Source organism: Melanotaenia boesemani, chromosome 1 (assembly GCF_017639745.1).
Source record: "Melanotaenia boesemani isolate fMelBoe1 chromosome 1, fMelBoe1.pri, whole genome shotgun sequence".
In the NCBI taxonomy this organism is placed as follows: domain Eukaryota; kingdom Metazoa; phylum Chordata; class Actinopteri; order Atheriniformes; family Melanotaeniidae; genus Melanotaenia; species Melanotaenia boesemani.
In genome coordinates this window covers 39,467,563-39,494,107 of record NC_055682.1, presented here as the reverse complement: position 1 = coordinate 39,494,107, position 26,545 = coordinate 39,467,563, and the positions used below count along the sequence as shown (strand labels likewise).

At 40.1% G+C, this 26,545-nt stretch overlaps 2 protein-coding genes across 3 annotated transcripts in view; one reads left to right on the top strand and one right to left on the bottom strand.

Moving 5' to 3' along the window:
• ccne1 (cyclin E1) overlaps positions 1 to 26,294 on the top strand; it is a 28,744-nt gene extending 2,450 nt beyond the window's left edge. Inside the window, exons 4-13 of one of the 2 annotated variants that reach the window (XR_006009820.1) lie at positions 1,337 to 1,399; positions 2,174 to 2,334; positions 3,655 to 3,790; positions 3,970 to 4,116; positions 4,351 to 4,446; positions 4,894 to 5,028; positions 6,242 to 6,353; positions 6,806 to 6,963; positions 9,308 to 9,986; positions 26,273 to 26,294. Coding sequence is in view for 1 of the 2 variants with exons in the window: in XM_041981280.1 (XP_041837214.1) it covers positions 1,337 to 1,399; positions 2,174 to 2,334; positions 3,655 to 3,790; positions 3,970 to 4,116; positions 4,351 to 4,446; positions 4,894 to 5,028; positions 6,242 to 6,353; positions 6,806 to 6,963; positions 9,308 to 9,523 (1,224 nt within the window). In the remaining variant the exon portion in view is untranslated. Of the gene's footprint in view, positions 1 to 1,336; positions 1,400 to 2,173; positions 2,335 to 3,654; positions 3,791 to 3,969; positions 4,117 to 4,350; positions 4,447 to 4,893; positions 5,029 to 6,241; positions 6,354 to 6,805; positions 6,964 to 9,307; positions 10,245 to 26,272 lie in introns of those variants that run through there. The other variant, XM_041981280.1, reaches the window with a different exon arrangement.
• Positions 2,190 to 11,610, bottom strand: LOC121651828. The gene is made up of 4 exons (XM_042004286.1): positions 11,500 to 11,610; positions 10,624 to 11,414; positions 10,281 to 10,284; positions 2,190 to 2,203 (listed from the first exon to the last, which is right to left on the bottom strand). Exons 1-2 carry the CDS (start codon positions 11,608 to 11,610, stop codon positions 10,656 to 10,658), a joined length of 870 nt encoding a protein of 289 aa, XP_041860220.1. The 3' UTR covers positions 2,190 to 2,203; positions 10,281 to 10,284; positions 10,624 to 10,655.
• Positions 26,295 to 26,545: the final 251 nt, after the last annotated feature.

The window sequence follows — 26,545 nt, the reverse complement described above, 5'->3', positions numbered from 1 at the left end:
TATTTGAGGTATGTTTTGGGTCATTGTCCTGCTGGAACACCCATGACCTCTGACGCAGACCCAGTTGTCTGACACTAGGCCCTACATTGCGACCCAAAACATTTTGATAGTCTTCAGATTTCATGACTCCTTGCACACTGTCAAGGCACCCAGTGCCAGAGGCAGCAAAACAACCCCAAAACATCATTGATCCTCCACCATGTTTGACTGTAGGCACTGTGTTCTTTTCTTTGTAGGCTTCATTCTTTTTTCTGTAAACAGTAGAATGATATGCTTTTCCAAAAAGCTCTACGAGTCTCGTCTGTCCACAAAACATTCTCCCAGAAGGATTGAGGCTTACTCAGGTACATTTTTGCAAACTCCATTCTGGCTTTTTTATGTCTCTTAGTCAGCAGCGGGGTTCTCCTTGGTCTTCTGCCATAGCGCTTCTTCTCATTCAGATGACGACGTATGGTCCGAGCTGAAACTTCTACACCCAGAGTCTGCAAAACAGCTTGAACTTGTGTGGATGTTGACTGAGGATATTTATCCACCATTCGAACTATCCTGCGTTGCATCCTTTCGTCAATTTTTCTTTTCCGTCCCCGTCCAGGGAGATTAGCCACAGTTCCATGGGTTATGAACTTCTTGATTATATTACGCACAGTCGACAAAGGAACTTTAAGATCTCTGGAGATAGTCTTGTATCCTTGAGATTGTTTATATTTTTCGACAATTTTGCTACTTAAATCCTCATGCACTTCTTTGCGCTTCTTTCTCTTCTCCATGTTTGGTGTGTGACACATATGCACACAACACAAAGGTTAAGTCAACTTTTATACCTTCTAACTGGTGTCAGGTGTGATTTCTATATTACCAGCACCTGGTAAGTGCCACAGCTGAGTTTAAACAAGCATCACCTAATTGAAATAAAATTATTTACCCCCGTTATAAGATGGCGCCAACAATTTTGTCCATCCCATTTTTTGGATTTTGTGTAAAATTTTGTCAATTTTGGCTTTTCTCTTCAGCTTTTTTGTTTTTCCAATGCACATGAAGGAAATAAACACAATTAAACCAAAAACATTTGTAATTGCAACAATTCCTGGGAGTATTTGTGTATTTTGTGGAAAAATTCCAGGGGTGCCAATAATTTCATCCATGACTGTAGGTAGTCCATGTAGCTGGAAAGCTTTTATTTTACAAATGTGATGTAGCTGAGAACTACTGAGATCTGGATCTCCCTGTTCTCAGTGGTCTGTATGGCCATGTCTCCTGTATATACACAAGGGAAAACTGAGATCATACTGTGTGTGTTTGAATTACTTCATATTTTCTCCCCTTCTTTGATCACCAGTATTTACAAGATCTGGATGAGGAGGTAGCAGAGATGACAAAGAAGAAGCATCGTGAGTGTGAGGTGAGCTTTATCAACACATGAAACTCACCTCAGTGTCTAAACTTGGTTAATAGACCTTCACCCAAAGTCTACAGCTGGGTACACACAAAAAGATTATCCCGGACCAAGGACGGCAAACGCCCGATTATCTTAAGTCTTATAAGATTTATTTGTTAAGAACAAATCTGTCCCGGCAATCGGCTCCGAAACTGGTTGTGGCTGCCTGTCACAATTATTAAACATGTTCAATATTTACGACCAAAAACCTTCGTGTGTCTGGAAAGCCGACGGCTCCGGAGTCGTGACTGCGTGGAACAGAAGAGCGAGCTGACTGGGGAACAAGGAAGGATGTAAAGTTTGTGTTAACGCCGTCTCCAGTCGGTTATTTTCTCAGTTCTAGATTTTTCTGTCAGTAATAGTCTCCAAACCACCATCATTACTTCACCATGTATGTCCTCTGCCCTGCTGGGTGTTGTTTTCTTGTTGATGCCATGGTTCTTTTTTTTGTTAGATCATGTGAAATGTCCGGCTCGGAGGACTAGATTGTAGATCGGTTGCGGGACAAAATCGTCATGTGTGTGTTGCTCTGTGCTGAGCTTATTGGAACACACACAGTGCGATCAAAACTGTTAAATGCCTGATTGTTTATCTTCACGTGTGGGGTCCCTAACAGATAAAACATCCCTTGTGTGCCAGCCTTTAACCACTTGCTCTGTGTTGTTTCATGAAGCATAGATAACTGCCAATTCCTCACATTAGTAGCTTTTACTTTACATGTTCTTTATCGTCTCTCAGCTCTTTCCTGATTCGGATTACACAAGTCCGCTCAGGTGGATCCCAACACCTGATCAGGAAGAGGACCCCCAGGTTTCCCTGATAAACAGAGGCTTCCTGCATTGCAACTTTCACAACATATATGCGACTCCTGTCCATTGTGCCCCGCTGCCTGTGTTGTGGTGAGTACTGTTATGTGCTTCATTTTTCTCAGTTTAGGCTCCTCAGTCTGTGACCATCTAATTGGCATTTCATAGTTTGCACAGCTACAAGCCAGATTTACAGATTTTTTTTTTCGTCCCAACCAGTAAACAAGGGTCCCTTTGCTTCCAACCACCTGCAGCCCAAATATTTGTAACCATATGAAATGAGCACACCAACCAGGTATATGTGAAAAGTTTACCAGAAGAAGACTAGGGTAGAAGAAAGCGGCGTTCTCCACACCTCGTGGGTAGCTTTGTCTCAGCACAGTCTGTCTGGTACAGACCTTCACCATCATCCAAACCAAAGGAAGGTGTTTGCTGATGTATTCCCGTTGTGGTCCTACAGTTTCTGTATGTTAGATTCTTCTGTCACCAACCCGTGCTTGTAGTCTAGAGGTGTGCAATGTCGTATCGTTGGCGATAATACCGGTAGTGTTTTTGACCTAGAGGGAATGTAATATTGTGATATCACATGGTCACACCATTGCTGTGTGATGACATCATTTAACTGCGCCTTAACCTGAGTAGCACAGTGGAGCTCAGCTGAACAAGGAAACATGGCAGAGCAAAGCAGAGTGTGGCTGACCAATATACACACAATTCAAACAATAAAAAAACAGTATAGAAAAAACTGTGCTTATTAAAATAAACTTGCTGTAATACACTACTTTGTCACTTGTTCCTATAGCCGGCACATTTCTGCTGCTTCCGACGGTGAATCAGGGCAATTGCCTGAAGTAGTCCTGCCGCCATTTCATCCCAATGCTGCCAACTTAGCGACTCTGTCGCTATATTTAACAAGTACTCCTAGACCCTTATAGCAACTCTTTTAAAACTGAAGTAGTAACAAATCCGTCGACTTTTTCGGGGCTTATTGGAAACTTATGGAGACTGATGAGAGGCCGGGCCCCTCTGGCTGGAGGCCGGGCCCCTCTGGCTGGAGGCCGGGCCCCTCTGGCTGCAGGCCGGGCCCCTCTGGCTGCAGGCCGGGCCCCTCTGGCTGGAGGCCGGGCCCCTCTCGCTGCAGGCCGGGCCCCTCGGGCCCCTCGCAGCAATCGCTCAGCAGCTACGGGTTTTTCTTTTTCTAACTCTCAAAAAATGTTATTAACCAGTTAGTAGAAACAATACGTGTAGAAAACACATCATAGATTTTTATTCTTTCACATCGTTTCTGTAACAGCAGCTGGTGCAACATTGAGAAATGTTTGCTTCTGTTTTTCTGTGGAGGGAATTCAAACTGTAAATGCAGATAATTGTGGAGAGTTGGATGAATTGAATTAATGCATGTGTCTGTGTCAGTTGGGCCAGTAAAGATGTGGTGTGGAACAACATGTTGGAGAAGGATAAGACCTACACCAGAGATGTTCACATGCTGGAGAAGCATCCACACCTGCAGCCCAAAATGAGAGCGATCCTCCTGGACTGGCTTATGGAGGTCTGTAGTCTGTCTTAGTTGTTGTACTTCAGGTTAATATAGATCTGCAAGGATAGCCTAACCACATTCAGTAAAAACCTCCTCTGTTACAATATCTTACCAGTTTATCTTCAACATTGTGAAGATTAATGACTTCTTGCTTCTTTAGTTCATGATTTTCTGTCTGTGTGTGTTTGAAGGTTAGTGAGGTGTACAAACTGCACCGGGAGACCTACCACCTCGCTCAGGACTACTTCGACCGCTTCATAGCCACACAGAGCAACGTCTTCAAATCCACGCTGCAGCTCATCGGCATTACTTGTCTGTTCATCGCAGCCAAAGTGGAGGTGAGTTTGAACGTGTGTGGTTTCATCTCATGGCTGGAATAACACACTCAGCACCTCCAACATTTTTATTATTTTTGTTTCAGTATATTGATGTTTTAAAAATGTGGATAAACACTGGGCCAAGGTCAGTAATTTGCAAGAAAAGTAGAAGCAGTGGAGGGATGACGTGGTCACCTCGTCTCTTCTTCTCTGGTTGCTGGTTGTCACAGCTCTCATTTCTTGTGCTTCTCACAGGAGATGTATCCTCCCAAAGTCCATCGTTTTGCCTACGTTACAGATGAAGCCTGTACAGAAGATGATATTCTCTGTATGGAAATTATAATTATGAAGGTGAGAACACAGTAACCCAATGAAACGCATGTATAGACTGACCTGTGTTTGTACACATGTAGCATCCATGGTCATTCTGATGAATGAAGAATTGACACTGAATCAGCTGAAGGTGGGAAACTTGTGTGAGAGACACTGAAATGCTGATGAAGAGCAGCAGGTCTGTCTGCAGCATTTTAAAACCTGAATTGTCTGTTCATAAAGAAACGAAATATACTTTATTTGTCCAGAGAGAAACTGGAATAAAATGAGTTTATTGATGATGATGATGAAAAGAATATTAAAAAGAAACAAACAAAAAAAAAAGTGTAGAACTGTTAAACTGCCCAACCCTACAGTTCAATTTAATATGTAATAAAATGCTTGGAGCACAGAAGTGAAAAGTCTTTTGTTATGCAGCATGTTTTTAACTAGTCTTGTTTATGGCGGTTCTGTCTTCACACTCAGGAGCTGCAGTGGAGTCTCAGCCCTCAGACTCCCGTCTCCTGGCTCAATGTTTACATGCAGGTGGCCTACCTGAGCGACACAGAGGAGCTGCTCATCCCCAAATACCCTCAGACGACCTTCACACACATCGCAGAGGTGTGTTTACCTCTTCTCTCTGTTTCAGGATGAAAGGCTGCTGAGGTGACGAAACCTGATCTCACGCTGCAGAATACACCCCGTGTACTATTTGTGTTCATTAATGAGTCAGGGATTGACCATGTGGTAAGAGCAGGTTAGAAGATGACGTTGGGGTCCTGTGGGACACGAAGCTGGTGCTGTAGAAGTGGTTAGTTTTAGATGTTGCTGAGAGCAGTCAGTCTGAAACAGTTTCAGTGTCAGTGTGACTGGTTCCAGTCACACTGACACTGACACTGAAACTAGCTAATGAAGATTAAAACAAGACTTCCCAGTACAAACGCGAAGGGAGGGGGACTTTCAGTTTAACATGTTTAAATGCGTCATGAGGGGCACTAAGACAGCTGCCCTGTGCAGGTGATGTGATTGATTATCCAAACAATGAATAATTAATCAAAGCTGAAGGTTTGAGGTCTCTATGGTTCTGTTCACACTGCAGGTAAGTGTCCCAAATTTGAACTTTTTTGTCCATAAGTGACCCATTTAGGATTTTAATAATAATAATAATAATAATATAATATGTCTAAATTAGATTTTTTTTTTTTTTTTTTCCTTTTAAATCAGACTCAGATTTGTTTAGCTTCGCTCTGGATTCTGATGGAAGTCGCATTTAAGTTGGAGGCGGTAGAGAGAAAAAACTCCCATCAGATCCAGGCTATCCTTCCTGGACTGGTTGGGGGTGGAAAGGACAGGAAAGAGGTCACAAGAATGTTGAGTGGGGGAAAAAGTCAAGTGAGACCACCTTAGATGCTGAGAACTTGAGGAACGCCAGTAGGGGCTGCTGGTTCTTCACTGGTTCTTCGTGATAGTTTGGTGTATAAGGGGTTCTCATGAATTCAGACTTGCCGTGTTGCGTTCAGGCTCAACATGTAAATGAATTGCTTTTTTTTTTATGTTTGATTATTCTGAGCACCAGTTGAGCTTTTGTAACATGTTAAAACTGAGTTGTTGTTGCAGCCTTAAAATTCTCCAGTTTGGTATTAAACAGTAAAAATTGTACTTTAAAATAAAATGTTTGTGCCTTAAGTGTAACAGGCTGTATGTAGTATAATTACCACAATTTATTCTGTCGTCTTGAGTGTTTGAATTCATGCTTTGTCTGATCTGTAAGAATCTTCCTGACCTTACTCTGAGGTTCCCTCATTTTCATTTAATTTTCTTTTCTCTCTTCCAGTTGTTGGACCTGTGTATGCTTGACATGCGCTGCCTTGAATTTTCCAACGGCATCCTTGCTGCTTCAGCTCTGTTTCACTTTTCCTCTATGGAGCTGGTGGAAAATGTCTCAGGTAAAGAGTTCTGGTTTGTTTTCATTGTGTTTTACACTCAGGTGCCGTTGAAGCAGACTCCTGCTGCACCCTGAGCTCCACCAACTCCCGGTATTCACCACTAAATTCCGAGCTGTGAGATCAATAAAAGCTGTCTGTCCATTCTTGTGTCTTGTGAGTGTCTTTAATGTCAGAATGATCCAGATGTTGTTGGCTTAACAAACCAATTCCTCTGAAAGCCCAAAGGCAGGATCCTCCATCCTCCATCTAAAAAAGATTCTCAGAAAGTTAAAAGAAATGTTGCTTATGAGAAGTTTAAATTATTAGAACAAAGTCTCGGCTGTTTGGAAGCAAAATATAAAAAATGAGGTTTTCTAAAGACTTTTCAACGGTTGTGTAAATGAACGTGGTCCTCTGAGACTCCATCAACGCTCTGACCCGCAACCTTTTTTTTTCCCCCCCCTCTCATGCAGCTCTGAGGAGGGGGGAGGTGGAGGAGTGTGTGAGGTGGATGGTACCGTTTGCCATGGTGCTGCGGGAGGTTGGTGGAACGCCTATGAAAACATTCCCAGGCATCCCTGCAGACGACATGCACAACATCCAGACCCACGTCCCCTACCTCACATGGCTGGTAAGTCAAAGATGTGTGTGTGTGTGTGTGTGTGTGTAAAAATATGCTTCATCTATAATGGCGACCAACACATTTGCGGGTCTTTTTCTTGTAGTAGTTATAACTGAATTTATTTAGTCGCTAACAAACTTCTGTCCGCCTCTTCAGCCCAGTAGTTCAGTAAGGCGCAAATTAGCTGCTGGTTTGTCGACTCAAACTAACTTCAATACGAGAAAAGGAGACAAACACCAACGAAGAAGACGACGTGAGCGGGGACGAACGACCACTGTGATTGGCTTATGTGTGTAAAGAGGCGGGTCTTGTGGGAATTTATTGTGTTTGCGACTTTGTTGCTATATTTAGCGAGTTTTCAGACCCTCAACTTTTTTTTTTTTTTTTTTTTTTAAGCGACTAACGACAAATCCAGCGACTTTTTCTGGTATTATTGGAGACGTTTGGAGACTGAGGTGAATGAAGGTAGTTTATCTTCCCAATGAGGAGCAGTGATGTGCAGATCCTCTCATACGAGGCTTGGTCTTCTTGCAGCAGCTGTTCATCTCTGTTTCATGACCAGGCTGAAAATGAAACGTACAAAACTGCTGCTGGAAGATCCTGCGCTAGTTTACCGTCAGATATTAATGTCTATTAATGAAGAGTGTGGACAAAGATATTTAAAAAGTTAAGTGTTGTGACATCCAAATCAAAAAACAAAATAAACACAAAAAAACTGAAGTAAAAAAATAAAGAAAATATTGACAGAATTATTTTATCTTATTTAATTTTTTTGCTGTTCTAAACATTTTTAGGTTGTCTTTTTTTTTTTTTTTCTTTTTAAATCAATTGCCTTTCCCACAACATCCCTCTTCATGGCAGCATCCATTACAGCTATATGTACCAGGCTGATTATGCTAATTAGCGACTTTTAGGACAGCCAATAGCTGCTGTTCTTACTGAGGAGTGGGAACCGCGGCTGGAGAGGAGGATCAGTCCCTGAAGCTGTTTAGTACCAGGAACTACATGGACCAGTCATACCATGTCCTTTGGGGGATGATGGGGACAAAGTTGCTGTTCTGCTTTGACTACAAAGTGAAAATCAAATCTCATTTGAATTTTTGCTATGCAAGGTGATTTCAGTGTGCATCACTAAATTTTCTGCTTGCGCTTCTAAAAATTTAGGGGCCGCTGTGCTCCTCATAGAAACAGTCTGGAGCCCTGAGTTATCAGGAGGGTCCAGCTTGTTCAGGACAAATGCACCACGCAGCCAGCAGACAAATTTTACAGTTAGCCCAGGAACATCCAGTCAAAACATTTCCCTTTAACCCAGACCACCATTTATTCCCAGAAACTAGAAGAGGAAAAAATATCTACAGAGTTTTACTGTTGAATGAAAAATATGTCAGAAAGTCTTTGGACTGTCTGGAGTTAAACATAGTTTTTGTCAAAGTTTAAAGAAATTTTAAAACGGTTATAATATGAATATTGGTTAAAAATATAAAACATTACTGTTACTACCAAAGAGATCAAAAGCTGGATGAAAGAAATACCTGCGACTGAACTGGCTCGTCTGGTGGTTGATGCAGGACAACAGATGGAGGTGCATCTGATCCTGGCGGTCTTCGCTTGGTCACATTCCCACAGAAATTCTTCCACGTCTGATCACGAGAAGCCGAAGTGCTTCCACCTGCCAGCGGTTCACGCAGAGCGAGCCGGGTGGATTTCACGCCCGGCCGTCGTGTTTTATGTGCCCACTGCAGACGGGCCAAGCCCTGCACCTCCACATTTTCTCGTTCCCCATGGTGGTAGTAACAGTTCACGAGTCTATTGAATTTTTTTCAACATTTGTGCATAGATTTAGAATCGTCCACATGGCGATGCAGCAAAATGACTTTCATTCTGTTAAAAGCCAGAGTAAAGAAGCAGGTCTGAGACGGGGTTTTACAACTTTTTTACAAGTTTTTATTTATTTCTGACATTAGTGACGTCCACTTTGGCTTCAGTCTGGAGCCTCAGAAATCTGTTTAGCCTCTTGTGATATCAACGTCAGAGATTTACAACGATCCCCTCAAATGTTGTTTAGAGCCTCAGTAAAGGCGAACCAAACCTGGGACCATGACGGTGAATCGGCTTCATTAAGGTTTCTTAACCTGAACTCGTGCTTCTCTTTGGGAAGGTTCGTGGAGATCGGGCTTGAACCCTTGAAGGATTCAACACAAAGTTTTATACATTTATATACAGACACAATGTGCAAATGGATTTGAGCTGATGGACTGGAGTATCTCAACTGTTTTAAAGTTAAAAACATGTTTTGAAGAACAAAATGAGATTTAAAGTGACCTCCTGGTTGTTGTGTTTCTCTTGTGTACAGGACAAAGCCTACTCGTACCAGCAGGCAGACTTGGAACATCAGAGCAGCTGTCCCCTTCCTTCCGGCGTCCTGACGCCGCCTCTGAGCAGCGAAAAGACTGAAGACGTGGTCCTAGACGATGCTTTGGTACTGAAACTTAAACCAAGGATGCGTACTACATCCCCCCCAAAACCCTCTTCTGGATTAGCAGGCACTGAAGCTAACAAGGAAAGCTAACTTTCATTGGATCGTCACCTTCTAGCTGCAGGTGGAAGAAGGAAAGCTGCATCTAAAATGGATACCATGGGGTTTGGTGGGGACTGGATGGATCATACTGATTACATGCATCTGGGTGTTTGTGTCCCTGTAAGGTGCAGATACTAACTGGTTAAGCTGGGGGAGCGCTGAGATGGACACCAACCATCAGAGGGCCAACAGATGGCACAGCCAGTGCTGTGACTTATATTTTTACTAAATTCTTGCATTAATTGCTGACCACATCTGAATTTAGTGGGTTTTATTGTTTTCTATGCAGAGGTTTAACTGAATGACATTTTACAGATTCTCTACCTGATTGTGTTTTAATGATGTTTTCACCTGTTAGTGGCCTCCGTTGCCCAGTCACTATTTCTAGAGTCTTATTTGACTCTGTGCTGCTACAATGTGGGCTTTGCATGATGGAAGGTATATGTATGTGTGTGTGATTTGTTTTTCTTTTTATTTTTTTGGTTGTCATCTTGCCGTTTCTATTGGCCAGCGTGGCCTTGCTTTGCTTTGGGACCAGTAGCTCGGCTACATGAGAGGGCAGGTGGAACCAGCCAGGCTTCAAAAGCTCGAATATTGATTGTATTTAACTTTGTTTTGATCCCAGACTACAGTTTGCTTTTCTCGTCACCAAAATGTAAGATTTTTATTTGACTTTTTAAAATAAAATGCTGCTACGTGTTTTTCATTGAAAGGTGGTTTTGAAGATCCTCGTTAGTTATGAGATTACGTGACTTATTATTTTTAAAATGTCTTTTTATTTTGTCAGTGTATATTCAGATTCAGATTCAGATTCAGATAACCTTTATTTGTCCCACAGCGGGGAAATTGCAGCGCAACAGCAGCAGAAGACACGCAATAGACAACAAATGGTACAATTTAAGAGGATAATAAAAAGAAATGTAAGTACTTAAACATAATAAAACTAAGTGAAATAGTTAAATAAATGACTAAATGTAATAAAAAACCTGTACACAGTACAGGGGGTGTGTCTGGGGATGTATATACAAGGTAATGGGTAGTGCAAAAACAGCAGTGAAAAATGGACAGTAAGATAAATGATATGTTATTGCACAAGTCCGTATAGTTCGTTATATTCTTCAGTCTAGCGGGCATTAAGTTTGTTGTGAAGCCTGACAGCAGCAGGCAGGAAAGATCTGCGGTACCTCTCCTTCACGCAGCGAGGATGAAGCAGCCGCTCACTGAAGGAACTGCTCAGAGCTGTCAGGGTGTGCTGGAGGGGGTGGGATGGGCTGTTCAACATGGATGACAGCTTAGCAGTCATCCTCTCATTTCCCACTACCTCTACTGAGTCCAGGGGGCATCCCAGGACAGAACTGGCCCTCCTCACCAGTCTGTCCATTTTCCTCCTGTCTCTGTCCATTATGCTGCTGGTCCAGCAGACTATCCCATAGAAGATGGCTGAGGCCACCACAGAGTCATAAAAGGTCCTGAGGAGTGGACGCTGCACTCCGAAGGACCTCAGCCTCTTGAGCAGGAACAGTCTGCTGTTGCCCTTCTTGACCAGGGCGTTGGTGTTGTCCGACCAGTCCAGACGGTCATTCAGGTGAACACCCAGGTACTTGTAGGACCTCACCAGGTCGATGTCCATTCCCTGGATGTTCACTGGTACAGGTGGAGAGTTGTTATGCCTGCGGAAATCCACCACCAGCTCCTTGGTTTTGCTGGTATTGATCTGGAGGTTATTCCGCAGGCTCCAGTCCACAAAGTCCTGAATAAGTCCTCTGTACTCCCTGTCGTCTCCATCTGTAATGAGGCCAACAACAGCAGAGTCATCAGAGTACTTTTGCAGATGGCATGATGGTGTGTTATGTGCGAAGTCCGCGGTGTAGAGGGTATAAAGCTTTTAGATAGTTTTTAACAGAATCTTTGTTAGTTTGGAGGTAAACGAGTGACTGGTGTTCCTGTTGAAGCAGTCCCACACACACAGGCTGACTTCCACTAGATGTCAGTGTGATGCTGTCAGAACAAACACTTTCTGGGTTCTTCAAGTCTTTAACACACAAAACCAGACTGATGGTGCATTTTAGTTCAAACATTAGTTCAAACATTATTTAGAAATAATTTAGTTGCTAAAAGTGCTACACACATACGTGTGTGTGTATAAATAAATAAATATATATATATATATATATATATAAAAAATCTAAAGTGGGTGGAGAACATGTACTTCCTGTAGCAGCTGAAGAAATTAAAGCTGCCCAGGTCGATGTTGGTCCACTTCTACACCTCCATCATTGAGTCCATCCACACCACCTCCATCACCATCTGGTACGCTGCAGCCACCGTCAAAGACCAACTGCAGCGCATCCTGGACCTGCTCTCCTCCAGGGCTCCGAGGCGGGTGGGAAAGATCCTGGACAATCCCTCCCGCCCCGATCACTAACTTTTCATCCCTCTCCCCTCTGGCAGGAGGCTGCGGTCTATCAGGACCGAAACCTCACTCCACAAAAACAGTTTCTTCCCTTCTGCTGTCAGACTCATTAATAAAATCCCCTCCATACTCATGACTGACACCTCCCTACATTTAAAGCTCACATAAGTCACACCATCACATACAGCTGTTAACTATAGACCCTTACCCCACTTTATATTAGATTAGATTAGATTAGACTTTATTATCTCACAGTGGAGAAATTCACTTGTTACAGCAGCTCTTGTTATAGAATAAAGTGCAGAAAGACAGAATAAGGTGAACATGCATCACAGCAAGAAGGTGCAATATAAATTATTTACAAGAAAAAGTCTTAAGAAAAGCAAAAATATGTACCATTATAAATATAAAAGATATATGTATATATATACTATATATATATATAGAATATAACAACAACTTCACAGACTATATACATATTTACATGGTGATGGTGGGATATGAAGAATATTGACATTGATAATGGGGGGTATTGCACAGTAAAATATAAATAAATATTACACAGTATTATGACTATACAGATAAGTTGTACAGTCTGATATATTTATATATATATATATAGATATATATTTATTTCATCCCGGTTCCATTACTTCTTCTCCACTGCATACTTTATATAGGTGTCTGTTTATATATATATATATATATATATATATATATATATATATATATATAAATGTATGTATGTATACACCTTTTTATTTTATGCAGTCCAGTCTGTGGTTCCTTAAAGGAGAGTACAGATATATAATCTGTCTTAAATTTGTTGACTATGACGTGTATTTGCAATGAGAACTGTGAATCAGTCAGTAATAAACTTTAGTTGCCACTTGAAATATGTGATATGTTATCTTATACCATGCTGTCTTTAAAAATACAACTAATTTTTTCTCATTTGCTTGTGCAAGTCTTAATCATGAATCTTGAGATCATGTGAAAGCAAAGCAGCCTTGGAGGCAGTGGTGTATTGTGTGTATACCGTAAAAACCTGCTAGCACTGTTTTCCAAACAGTCTTTAGACAAATGATGTGTGTGATAGAGAAGAAACTGAAGACCAGTCTTTAGACTGGGTTAGTGTTAGAAAAAGTATCACGTTCTCACTGATATGTGATGAGAATGAATTTCTCTAACTTGCGATGAACTCAATTACACTTCCTGTAATTCCAGTTCAGTTCAGCATCCTGTGAGATGGAGTCAATTCAAATTCTAATTCAAATTCATTGAATTGAATTAAATTCTGAACTTTGTACAAACCTGGTAGATATAAAGTGTTGAAAATGGCACATGAATAAAATGTTTTTTTCTTTATTCCTCCCTAAAACTAACCGTCAACCATCAACATCCTTGCTACTTTTTTATTTTTACATATACGTTGACTGTTTTAATGAAACCATTAAATAACATTTGAAGCTTTTGGTACCATAAAAAATTATGTTCTGCCATGTTTTGAGTTTTGGCATCAACCTTATTAGTTTTAACATTCTCTGCCTTCAGTGAAACACTGACTTCCAAAGCAAAACCCATCAGAAAACAGGCGGATAACCAGGCAGGATCATCAACAGGTTGTTTCATTGATCAGAGGACATGTTTCTCAGGAAGACCCTGACTGAAAGCGGACCAGCGGCTGCAGCCTCACACAGGAAACAGAGAAGCACAGCAGGGTTCTTGTTAGCCACCAGCACAGAGCCAGACTTCAGCGTCTCTAGCGGTTAGTTTCATCTCTGAATGTTGTAAATGCCAGCAGTGTTGTTAGAACCAGGCCAGGCCTCCCTCAGGACATTGCCACCATCCCATGTAAACAACTTGCTCCAGTGTATAAACACTTTGATTGTACCAACTGACTTGTTCTCTCGCTCTTAAATATTTAATTGATGAGAGCATATTCATAACTGTGCATGAAGACAGGGATGGTAACTGGGTTTATGACGACGGCTTTCCAGAAACTCCTTCAGGCTGATGGGCAGCAAACACTGAAATTTCTGAATGATTTTATCATCTGTTTGCATTTCTACAGAGTCACTCGTGTCAACAGAGATCCTAAGGTAGCATAAACATATGAGACATTAGTCTGTACCTGAAAAAACACAAGGACTCCTGAACGCCTTCATCAGACTGTCAGACTGGTCTAAACTGGTTTCTGGCTCCCTCTGGTGGTGAGTCAAGATTAATGTAGAGCCACCGAAACCTCGGACTTCTTCCTCTGAGGGGACACAAAGGAAACAACAACAGATCCGATTAGATACTGAAATCTATTTTAAACTATTCTAACACATTAAACTATTTACTTATTTACTTAGTACCTATTATTATTAATTTTGGGCTCAAACAAAAGTCTTTGAACTTCTTGAGAATGTGGTCCCAGATGAATGTGCCTAGTTTGGCTTTGACAAAATTTTTATAATAATTGTGACAATAATAGAAGAAAAAGTGTGAAAATCTTTTTAACTTTTTAACGAAACCCCTCGTGTATAAATCCTATATTATAGAATTTTATAAAGGAGTTCTCTTGTGTAGGCTGGTTTAAATAAATCCCATGTTTCCTCCAAGACACCTCCATCTCATCAGCTGCAGCACCATGATTATGGATTCTATAATGAATTCTTATTTTTTTTTACTCAAATTTAATACAGTTCAGCTACTTATGAAAGAAGCTTCATAAATTCCAGGTGGATTCGCTCCCTGATTTCTGACGAGCTAACAAACAGACCACAGAACGGAGACTGAAATGTTGTGTGTCTGAGGTGGTGGACAGCAGACCTGGAGCTCCACAAGGGACTGTTCTCTCACCATTTCTTCTCACACTTTACACCTCAGACTCCCAACGCAACTCTGAGTCCTGACACCTGCAGAAATACTCTGATTACTCTGCAGCAGTGGGGAGTATCAGTGATGGACCAGAAGCTGAGTACAGAGAACTGTCAGTCAGTTTGTGAGATGGAGCCAAAACAATATAGAACACAAACAAAACAAAAGAGATGATTGTTGACTTCAGGAGGACAAAGTAAAGCAAACAAAGCACTGTTAACGTCCTGGGGGAAGAGGTGGAGTCCTGGGGGAAGAGGTGGAGGAGATGGAGGAATAGTTCATCTGGATAACAGACTGCAACACAGAAGAATCTAGAAGAAAGAACAGATTCCTTTTTATTCTTCTGATGTTTCTTTTCTGTCTGCTGTGGAAAGTACAATCAGCTTTGCAGCATGTGTTGGGGCAGCAGAACCAGAACCAGAGACTGAACAAACTGATCCAGAAGTTCTGGTTCTGTGCTGGAGGTTGATCTGGAGCGCAGACATCGGAAAGTCAGTGGATCGATTCCAGGCTTCCCCTGACTGTCCTCGGGCAAGACACTAAACCCCATGTTGCCTCTCGATCAGCGTAGGAATGTGTGTGATGGAATAAAAAAAACTTAAAAGTAGAAGTGCTGTATGAGTGTGTGTGTGTGTCCCATGTGTTGTAAAAACCCTTTGACTAGAAAAGCGCTTTAACAGTACAGCCAAGGCTCAAAATGAACTTTTCTCATCACCGACCAATCAAATTTTCTAATAATTCTAATATTTTTATTTTTTTAATTAAAAGGCTGAACAACAAAATTCTTTCAACGTTTGCTTTTCCAGTAAGGAACAAAGTGGCTTAATAACCTTTACAAACCAGCCTAGTTGACTTTGTGTGCCAGGTTTTTGTTCTACACGTCTACCTTCATTTAAATGTCAATCAGCTGGGACAAAAAGTTCGGAGTCCTACACTCATCCAGGCCGCCCTGAGTCGTATACTGCACACATAGGCTCACATGCAAATCATGCACGCACACACACACACACACACACACACACACACACACACACACACACACACACACACACACACACACACACACAGGTTAAGCAATCACTAAAGCTCAATATTCTATATAGATGGACATTAACAGACAGCTATCAGCCACCAGTCCAGAGCTTTTCTCTCTCCTACACTCATGACTAGACTTACAGCAGTCCCAGCAGGACTCCATTATTCACATCATGACATCATGGTAACCTGAAACAACATGATTGAGTCATTTTGCCAGCAAATAATTTAGATGCCACTTTACCATAAATCTAATATGTTAACATCAATATTTGCTGCAACAGTAAAACAAGAAGCGATTGACAGCCGCTTGCCTGATGTTATTCAGCAGAAAATGAAAAAGTAACTCAACTTAGAAAAGAGACTGTCCAGCCTTAAGCGGGGTTCCCAAACTTTATCATGCAGCAGCCAACCTGTGGAGGTATGTTTGGTCCAGCAGGACCCACCAACTATTTAATGCAGTAAAATAAGCCAACAAGCATAAAACGCTGAAATCACATCATTTACAACCAGATAAACACACTGATGAAGTCACAAAGTTTCCTCATCAGATTTTAACCTAATAAAATATTCCTCATTGGTCTAATTTACAGCAGTTTCTCAGCCGGACCAGGTCAGATGTGGAAAAAATGTGGACAGTAGCCTACATTTGCACAGACTAGTTTAGCTTAGCAGCCTCAGTATTGAAATATTCACCTGTCACTTTAACACAGCAGACATCTCTGATACTTCATGTTCATGGTTTATGTTCTTGGTTTACTGTTAATTTGTTTCATGTTCATGGTTTATATTTCTTGGTTTATTGTTATGTTGTATCGTGTCCATGGTTTATGTTCTTGGTTTATTGTTATGTTGTATCATGTTCATGGTTTATTGTTACGTTGTTTCATGTCCATGGTTTCTGTTCTTGGCTTATTGTTATGTTGTATCATGTTCATGGTTTATATTTCTTGGTTTATTGTTACGTTGTTTCATGTTCATGGTTTATATTTCTTGGTTTATTGTTATGTTGTATCGTGTCCATGGTTTATGTTCTTGGTTTATTGTTATGTTGTATCATGTTCATGATTTATTGTTACGTTGTTTCATGTTCATGGTTTATATTTCTTGGTTTATTGTTACGTTGTTTCATGTTCATGGTTTCTGTTCTTGGTTTATTGTTATGTTGTATCATGTTCATGGTTTATATTTCTTGGTTTATTGTTACGTTGTTTCATGTTCATGGTTTCTGTTCTTGGTTTATTGTTATGTTGTATCATGTTCATGGTTTATGGTTTATGTTCTTGGTTTATTGTTACGTTGTTTCATGTTCATGGTTTACGTTTCTTGGTTTATTGTTATGTTGTATCATGTTCATGGTTTATGTTCTTGGTTTTTTGTTACATTGTTTCATGTTCATGGTTTATGTTCTTGGTTTATTGTTACGTTGTTTCATGTTAATGGTTTATGTTCTTGGTTTATTGTTACGTTGTATCATGTTCATGGTTTATGTTCTTGGTTTATTGTTACGTTGTTTCATGTTCATGGTTTATGTTCTTGGTTTATTGTTACGTTGTTTCATGTTCATGGTTAATGTTCTTGGTTTATTGTTACGTTGTTTCATGTTCATGGTTTATGTTCTTGGTTTATTGTTATGTTGTTTCATGTTCATGGTTTATGTTTCTTGGTTTATTGTTACGTTGTATCATGTTCATGGTTTATGTTTTTTGGTTTATTGTTATGTTGTTTCATGTTCATGGTTTATTGTTACGTTGTTTCATGTTCATGGTTTATATTTCTTGGTTTATTGTTACGTTGTTTCATGTTCATGGTTTCTGTTCTTGGTTTATTGTTATGTTGTATCATGTTCATGGTTTATATTTCTTGGTTTATTGTTACGTTGTTTCATGTTCATGGTTTATATTTCTTGGTTTATTGTTATGTTGTATCATGTTCATGGTTTATGTTCTTGGTTTATTGTTACGTTGTTTCATGTTCATGGTTTACGTTTCTTGGTTTATTGTTATGTTGTTTCATGTTCATGGTTTATGTTCTTGGTTTATTGTTACGTTGTTTTATGTTCATGGTTTACGTTTCTTGGTTTATTGTTATGTTGTATCATGTTCATGGTTTATGTTCTTGGTTTTTTGTTACATTGTTTCATGTTCATGGTTTATGTTCTTGGTTTATTGTTACGTTGTTTCATGTTCATGGTTTATGGTTACGTTGTATCATGTTCATGGTTTATGTTCTTGGTTTATTGTTACGTTGTTTCATGTTCATGGTTTATGTTCTTGGTTTATTGTTACGTTGTTTCATGTTCATGGTTAATGTTCTTGGTTTATTGTTACGTTGTTTCATGTTCATGGTTTATGTTCTTGGTTTATTGTTACGTTGTATCATGTTCATGGTTTATGTTTCTTGGTTTATTGTTATGTTGTTTCATGTTCATGGTTTATGTTTCTTGGTTTATTGTTACGTTGTATCATGTTCATGGTTTATGTTTTTTGGTTTATTGTTATGTTGTTTCATGTTCATGGTTTATGTTTCTTGGTTTATTGTTACGTTGTATGATGTCCATGGTTTCTGTCCTTGGTTTATTGTTATGTTGTATCATGTTCATGGTTTATTGTTACGTTGTATCATGTTCATGGTTTATGGTTTATGTTTCTTGGTTTATCGCTACGTTGTATGATGTTCATGGTTTATGTTCTTGGTTTATTGTTAATAATAATAATAATAATAATAATAATAATAATAACTTTATTTATAAAGCCCTTTTCAAGCTGGGGCAATACAAAGTGCTTTACATGAAAAATCAATTCATCCATTTTAGAAAAAAAACCAAAAACAAAACACAAATTAAAAAGAAATTACAGTTGCACACAGGAACATGCATAAATACACACAAAGCAAATCCCCCCCCCCCCCAAACAACCCCCAACCCATATTCGGCACACGTCTCTTTGACTTCTTTCCCTGTACCAAAAGTAGTATAAAACACTAAGAGTGATAACCATCTGGTTTGATGTTGCTGCTGTGAGGAAACAATACCATAGGGATCCATCCACACCAGGAGCCAGTCAACCCATTTCCTACAGAGGCCACCATCATGACAACCACCCGATCAGGACAGACCGGGGCCCACACCACAGCCATCAAGCTGCAGTATAGGGCCCAGGCCACCCAGACAAGGGCGATCGCCGCAGCAACAACCCCTGACTGAGCAGGCAGAACCCCTGGCATGGAGGATCCCCATGAGTAAGTAAAATAATTAAAAATAAACAGATAAATAAAATAAATACAGTTGAGTAAAATGCCATGAAAATGGAATAAGATATAAAATTTAAAAGCTTAAGATCAAATAAAATTCAGTTAAAAGCTAAGCTAAAAAGGTAGGTCTTAAGCCTCTTTTTAAAAACACCAACAGCCTCTGCAGCCCTGAGGTTCTCTGGCAGACTGTTCCACAGACGAGGGCCGTAACAATGGAAAGAGGCCTCACCATATGTCTTGGTCCTCACCCTTGGAACAACTAATAGACTGCTACCAGAGGACCTCAGGGTCCACGAGGGTTCATAATTTAAAAGCAAGTCGGATAAATAAGAGGGCCCAAGACCATTAAGACATTTATAAACTACTAAAAGAACCTTAAAATCAATCCTGAAATGCAGCGATTTTAAAACTGGTGTAATGTGTTCCCGCCCTCTGGTCCTCGTCAGAACTTGTGCCACCGAGTTCTGAAGTAGCTGTACGTTTAAGATGGACTTTTTAGGAAGACCCGTGAGCAGGGCATTACAGTAATCTAATCTACTGAAAATAAAAGCATGCATCAGCACCTCCGTGTTGGCAAGAGAGAGAAATGGGCAGACTCTGGCAATGTTTTTAAAATGATAAAATCCAGTCTTTCTGACATTTCTGATGTGTGGAATAAAATCAAGCTCAGAGTCGAAAAGAACACCCAGATTTCTCACACACTGAGAGGGATTAAAATTATGTACTTTTGGTAAAATGATCTCTCTCTTGTCTTCAGGACCGATAATTAAAACTTCAGTTTTGTCCTGATTGAGCTGTAAGAAGTTCTCTGCCATCCATGACTTAATATCTAAAATACAGTTTAAAAGGACATTAACTGGCTCCAAGTCATCAGGAGACACGGCGATGTAAAGCTATGTGTCATCAGCATAGCTGTGGAAATCAATGCCGTGTCTCCTGATGACATCCCCAAGAGGTAACATGTGCAAATTAAAAAGTATTGGGCCTAAAATTGATCCTTGGGGAACCCCACACTTGACTTCATGGATTCTTGAGGAGCATGTATCCATACTTACAAAGAATTTTCAATCTGTGAGATTGGAGTAAAACCATTTTAGAACTGAGAGGCCCACCAGACTTCTGAGTCTGTCTAGTAAAATCTCGTGATCAACTGTATCAAAGGCGGTACTAAGATCCAGTAGAACCAGGACAGAAAGTTTCTGTGAGTTAGATCTAAGATCATTAACAATTTTTAAAAGGGCCGTCTCGGTACTGTGGTTTGTCCTAAAACCAGACTGATATTTTTCTAAAATATTATGTTTATGCAAAAACTCATGTAATTACATAAAGACAAGTTTTTCAATAATTTTACTTAAAAAAGGTAAGTTGGATACAGCTCGGTAGTCATCAAGATTGTCTAGCTCTAAATTACTCTTCTTCAGAAGGGGCCTCACCATTGCCGTTTTAAAGGCAGCAGGGAAGACACCCGTCTGAAGAGAGCAATTTACTATGTTTAAAAGCTCACACTCAAAGAAACCATAAAATCTTTTTAAAAGTGATGTGGGAATTGGGTCTAAAAGGCAGGTTGTTGTGTTAAGTTGGGAGAAAACTCGACCAAGCATCTTTGCATCAACCAGGACAAAACTCTCCAGTGTTTCCTCAGGTAAAAGCAGAGCTTCAGGTCTGTTAAAATCAAAATGTTGTTCAGATAAAAGACTGGATCTAATAACATTGATTTTACTTCTGAAGTGGCATGCAAAGTCCTCACATGCAGCATCTGATGCAGGCATGGAAGACTTAATAAAGCTTGTGTTTATTAAAAGATCTATTGTTTTAAAAAGAAATTTAGGGTTATTCTTGTTTTCTGTGATAAGATTGGAAAAATGAAGGGTTCTGGCTTGTTTAACTGTTTTATTGTAGGTTTTTAGTTGTTCCTTAAAAATTTCTAAACGAATGATTAATTTTGTTCTCCTCCATTTCCTCTCTGCTCTCCTGCAATGTCTTTTGAGTTCTTTGATTTGCTCATTCCTCCACGGTGGTGGTTTTTGTCCCGGTTCTCCTGTGGACCAGTCTTAGCCTGCCTGCAGTTTGTTCAGGCAGTAACTCATGAACATCAGGTTCACTAAGTAACCACACAGCCAATGCATGGTGTTATATTCTCAGTATAACGTTAACTAGTCCAAAGAACGGATAGAACATTCAGTAGACGAGACTTCTTTACTACGTTTCTGGTCACACACACAGGGCACACTTCAAGTGCATCTGTTCAGAACAGAATAAACTTTGTTCGTTAAACATACAACAGTTCCTCCCATCCAGCTTTGATGCACCATATTTGACATCAACCAGCCATAAAAAAATTAAACAACAACTGAATGTAAGCATTCAGCTAAATGCTGGAACCTAATAACTTCAACAGACATGTGGCACATACTCAGTGATTTACTAAATAAACACAGATTGTTTACTCTTGTTTGTTTAGATTGTTTTCCTCAGAAAATGAACTGAAAATCCTACAAATCATGTCTTTGAGGTTCTCTATGATTTCTCTCAGGGCAACGTCTGATTATTTGACCAGAATCTACGTGACTCTGTGTGGAAGACTCAACTGTTTGAGCATCAGTGACATCGCTCAAAGCTTGAACCTCAGGGGATGTAGTAAACAAAAGTAAACTCGTCTGAGTCCTGAGCTGTAGATGTGCTTTCAGATTGAGCTGGAACCATGTGAGTTTCTGCATCTAGGATCTGGTCAACGTGCCTAAGCCAGACCAGGTTGGTGCCACCATCTGTGGTGTATGTCAGAGATCCTCTTTGTGACTAAGTCTTTCCCAGCTATCATTTCTGATTTGAGCATCTGTAGTCTCTGGCAAGCACCTTTTACTGTATGTTAAAGGTTCTTGTCTTGGTTTTTGTTGATGCTTTAGTGAAAGATTGTTTATTCTGGACATGTTTACCAACGTGTGGTTTCAGCAGATCCAACCGTGATCTCAGATTTCGTCCCATGAAGAGCACTGTGGTTGTGCGGATTGCAGCGTTTCTGTATGCTAGTAGGTAGTTTTCAGTTTTCTGCTGCAGTGGCTTTACCTCTTTCCAGCTGGATAAAATGTTCAGCTTGTCCATTCGTTGGAGGATGATGGAGAACTGAAGTGATGTGTTGTACACCGCTGCTCTTGAGCAAACACTGGAACTCTTCTCCAGTAAACTGACAGCCGTTGTCACTCAGTAGCTGCTGTAGCAGACCTGTGCGTGCAAACAGTGTCCAAAGAGTTTTGACTGTGATGGCTGCTGTTGCTTGTTTGACATGAAAGATTTCTAGCCACTTTTAGTGAGCATCGACAAATTTGGTCCATGAGCGCCCCAGCGTAGTCTACATGATTGCATTGCCATAGGGCGGATGGCCACTCCCAAGTTTCGTGTGAGGCTGACGCAATGTTTGCTTGCAACCACTGCAGGATTTGGCCAGGTTCTCAATGCCACAGTCTATGTCTGGCCACCAAACATAGCTCCTAGTGTAATGAGTCTAGCACCTTAGTATGCACCTTGGTGGCAGGATAACACGTGTTCGCCACATGTCATAGCCTTACTAGATGCAAGTCACTACAGTCTGGCCAGCCATTTAGTTTTAACACTAGAAGTCCCAGGAATTTTGATATCTCCCTAAAGTCCCAGAGAAGGGTCGAAAGACCTTTAGTCCAAACTGACGACTCTGCTGGCAAAAATTAGCATCTCTTCATTTGTAAATGCAGCCATTACCTGAGGAATGCACCCATTGCATCCAGCCCCTCCTTGTTACCTTGAAACGTCTGGTAAATTCTGTGGCAGTGGGGGATGGTGGGCTGAGGGGGATAAATAGTAGCTAGCTTCACCTCCAACAAATAGAAGGAAGTTGTTCTTTTATATCTTTGTCATGTTGACATTTATGCCCTCTTGACTTAGACACTAATGCTTCTGGACATTTTACTCACAGACCCTGCCTGTACCACCACAATCAAAAAATGTTCATTTTAAATATTCAAAATTGTTCATTGCTTGGGCTTTTTGGACATAAGGTACATGAACATTGGGTTAGAAAGTTTGAAAAATTGGTCAAAAATTCTGAAAAATTTGTATTTTTTCATTTGTATGAAAAGAGGAGAGCTGGACCTTTTAAAGTGATTTTTAAAAAAAATATGAATTCATCATTTTGTCATATCATTCTAAATTGTTTGCTTTTTTATTGAAGGCCCACAATAATTATCTTTTTTTTTTCTTCTAAAAGCACACAAATGTGTCGAGGAGGTATATATCATATATCATATCAAATATATTTTTAATTATTTGAAATATACTAGAATGCAGGAAAACCTTTCTGAATCTGTTTGAGGTCTACTCCAATCTCATACTCAGGGGACCAAGCAGTGTCTCAAGCCAAGCTTTGGGCAAAAGTTGACAGTCCGGTTTCAAGAGTCTACAGTGTCTCCCCTAAGTATGCGCCCTCCTGGGGTGTGCCAGTAATTGACTCGTCTACAAACAAAAGAAGCTGTTCGCAGCTTAAGACAGGATTTTAGCTAAAATCCTACTGGTCAATCGACCCATCTCTGGGTTGTAAAGGTAGAAAGGTCCATTGACCCCTCTCTGGGACTTCTAGTGTTAAATCATACACTTTGGATACAACTGGGTCTCGGTTAGTTTCTTGTTGCACCTGAGTACTTGTGATAGGCAGTGGTTCCATTTGGAACACAGTAGCAGGATCAGTGGTATTTTCAGCGTTGTGTATTTGTGGAAGACGCAAAAGTCCATCTATATTTCCATGCAGTTTTGTCCCTTTAAATTCAATGGTGTAGGTGTGTGCACCTAGAAACAAAGTCCATTGCTGTGAATGTGTCATTGCCATGACCGCGAATGCCTTTTTGAGGGTTAAAGATGGACACTACTGGACGGTGGTCTGTAATCAGGGTGAAGTGTTTCCTTACAAATATTGGGTAAACGTTCTCACTCCCCACTCTAGACTGAGAGCTTCTCTGTCTATCTGTGCATAATTCCGCTCAGTTGCATTTAGGCACCTGGAGGCAAAAGCAATAGTTCGTTCAGATCCATCAGTCATTGTGTGTGATAGCACAGCACATATGGTGAGGCATTTCAGGCAAGGTGAAGAGGAAGATTTGGTTTAAAGTGTGTCAGCACCTCCTCTGATGTAATGAGCTGATTAGTACTGTTGAACGCCTCCTCATAGTCTTTTGTCCATTCTGTTGCAGCAAGGAGTTCAGAGGGTGAAGGCAGTTGAAGTATCTATCTATCTATCTATCTATCTATCTATCTATCTATCTATCTATCTATCTATCTATCTATCTATCTATCTATCTATCTATCTATCTATCTATCTATCTATCTATCTTTTTTTAAAAAGTTCATAAGTTTCAGGACGTTTGCTGTTGGACGTTCTGAAAAGGTCCCAAAATTCCCACTGAATCCCTTAAGAGCAACTATTATGGAAAAATGAAAAGTTTTATTTTTTATTAGAGACCAGGATCCATATTCTGTGTTTTAAAATTGCTTTTATTAATTTAAACACTCTGAGGGAGCACAAAAGCCAAGTTTTTGGCTCTTTATTGTTTGGGTCTCTGGCAGTGCAGAAAAATCCTCAAAGTGCTGAATTCTCATGTCAGAAAGGTTAAATAAAACAGCTTTTATCAGCCTCTCCCTCCCGAAAGAGCTCACCTTTCTCCTGTTATATTTTATTATATTTTTATTATATCTTTTTTATTATATCTATTATATATATATATATATATATATATTTATTATATCTTTTATTATATCTTATTTATATTTTCATTTTTATAGAAAAAGAAAGAACAAGACAGTCATCCTTATTCTGAAATAAGTGAGTGTTTGCTTTAAGACATTACATAAGGATCTGGATCGAGCCTTATAAAGTATGCTGAGGAGAGTGAATGTGTAAATCTTCCAGCCTTTTAAAGAGCGTATCTGGATTTGGCCTATTTATTAGTGCAAGCCTAAATGCCCTCCTTTATTTTAAATGTTTATGGGATTTCATGTGCATTTGTGTCACATTGTTTCCCATCGATACAACTCCAAACATCCCTAGTTCCCCTTTCCATTGTAATTCCTTTAATTAAAGTGATTTCATTCACAGGCACATCGCTGGCATCGGCTACTTTCTATTAGCCATCTGAGTGGACGCTTTGTTCAGTAGGAGGACGTGCACTGGGGCTGCTTCCTATGGAGCACACAATGCTATTTTCATCTCCCAGCTGACTTTGTTGTGTGTTTTGAATTTATTAATCATTGATTTTAATGTGCTGCCTCTTGACAGTGGCAGCTACCCACGCATTAATTAATTCCTGCTTCCCAGCCTTACAAAATGGCATTTAAGAAACAATGAGAGGTCGGCTGGTGTTTCCTTTGACCTATAAATGGAAAGCGTCAAAAAGCAAAATGTCAAAATTTGCTTTTATTTGTTCTTCTCTTGGCAAATTATATTTGCCTCCTTTTATTTGACGGAGAAAGATAGAAATAAGGTTATTTTAGGTTTCTTGAAATGATGTGTAAATACAGTTGTGTCACCTTTTAATATTCTGCTCGCCTTTTTGGGAGGTTGTGAAACGCAATAATATTTCTTTGTTAGGCATGTTTTCCCTCAGTGCAGCTGCTTTGCATACAGCATCTACCAGGAGAACTCTCAAAGGAACAGTGAGTCTTAAGTTGAGGATAAAGGTGCATTGCCATCAACAATAGGTAGTCTGTGTTTATCCTTTGAGGTCTTAAACAACTACGTGTACAAAGAGTTTTCTTCTGTGAACTGGTGGAAATAGAAAAAGACAGATTAGATCTTAAATTAAGCATATGGTACTGGAATTTAAATGGAGCAGGGATTTGAATGTATTTATAGAAGAATATGCTTCTTTTTATTTATTAAGCAGACCTGAATTGTTCCTCCATTTAAATGAGTGACTGGTCTGTGTGTTTGAAGAGATAAAAGCTCACTCACATAATCCTTATTGACTCTCTGGGATGCTTAAAGACAGCTATTGGTAAGTCCCTGCAGTGCCCTGCCCCACAGAAAGGGGCCTCATCCCTGTTCACACTTGGTTATTTAAAGCTAAAGATTTCCTGACAGATTGCTCTCAACAGATTGATTTGCTCATGTTGGGAAAGAGACAACTTCCCATACTAGCTTTGAGTGGGTTCTTAAGGTCTGTGCATGTGTGTGTGTGTGTGTGTATGTGTGTGTAGGGGGGGGGGTGCGCTGCTGTATGTGCATGCAACCTCAGAGTGATGGGGAGTGAAGGGAAGTTGTGCAGTGCTTATCGCATGTTTCAAAATACCTTTCTGCTATGATATTTACTAAAGCAAAGAAGCATGTTTGTAACCTAATGGCATTCAGAGGGAGCCCCGTGGAGCTTTGGCACAAAACCACAAACACTGCTGACAGCTGCAAAAGATAATACACTTGCTCGTTTTAGTTC

Bases quoted from the DNA above. Each gene is read 5' to 3' on its own strand.
- LOC121651828 (XM_042004286.1), bottom strand. From the start codon at position 11,610: ATGTTTGAACTAAAATGCACCATCAGTCTGGTTTTGTGTGTTAAAGAC. The intron at 11,415-11,499 runs GTGTGTGTGGGA...ACTATCTAAAAG, and splicing joins CATCTAGTGGAAGTCAGCCT to CTTTATACCCTCTACACCGC.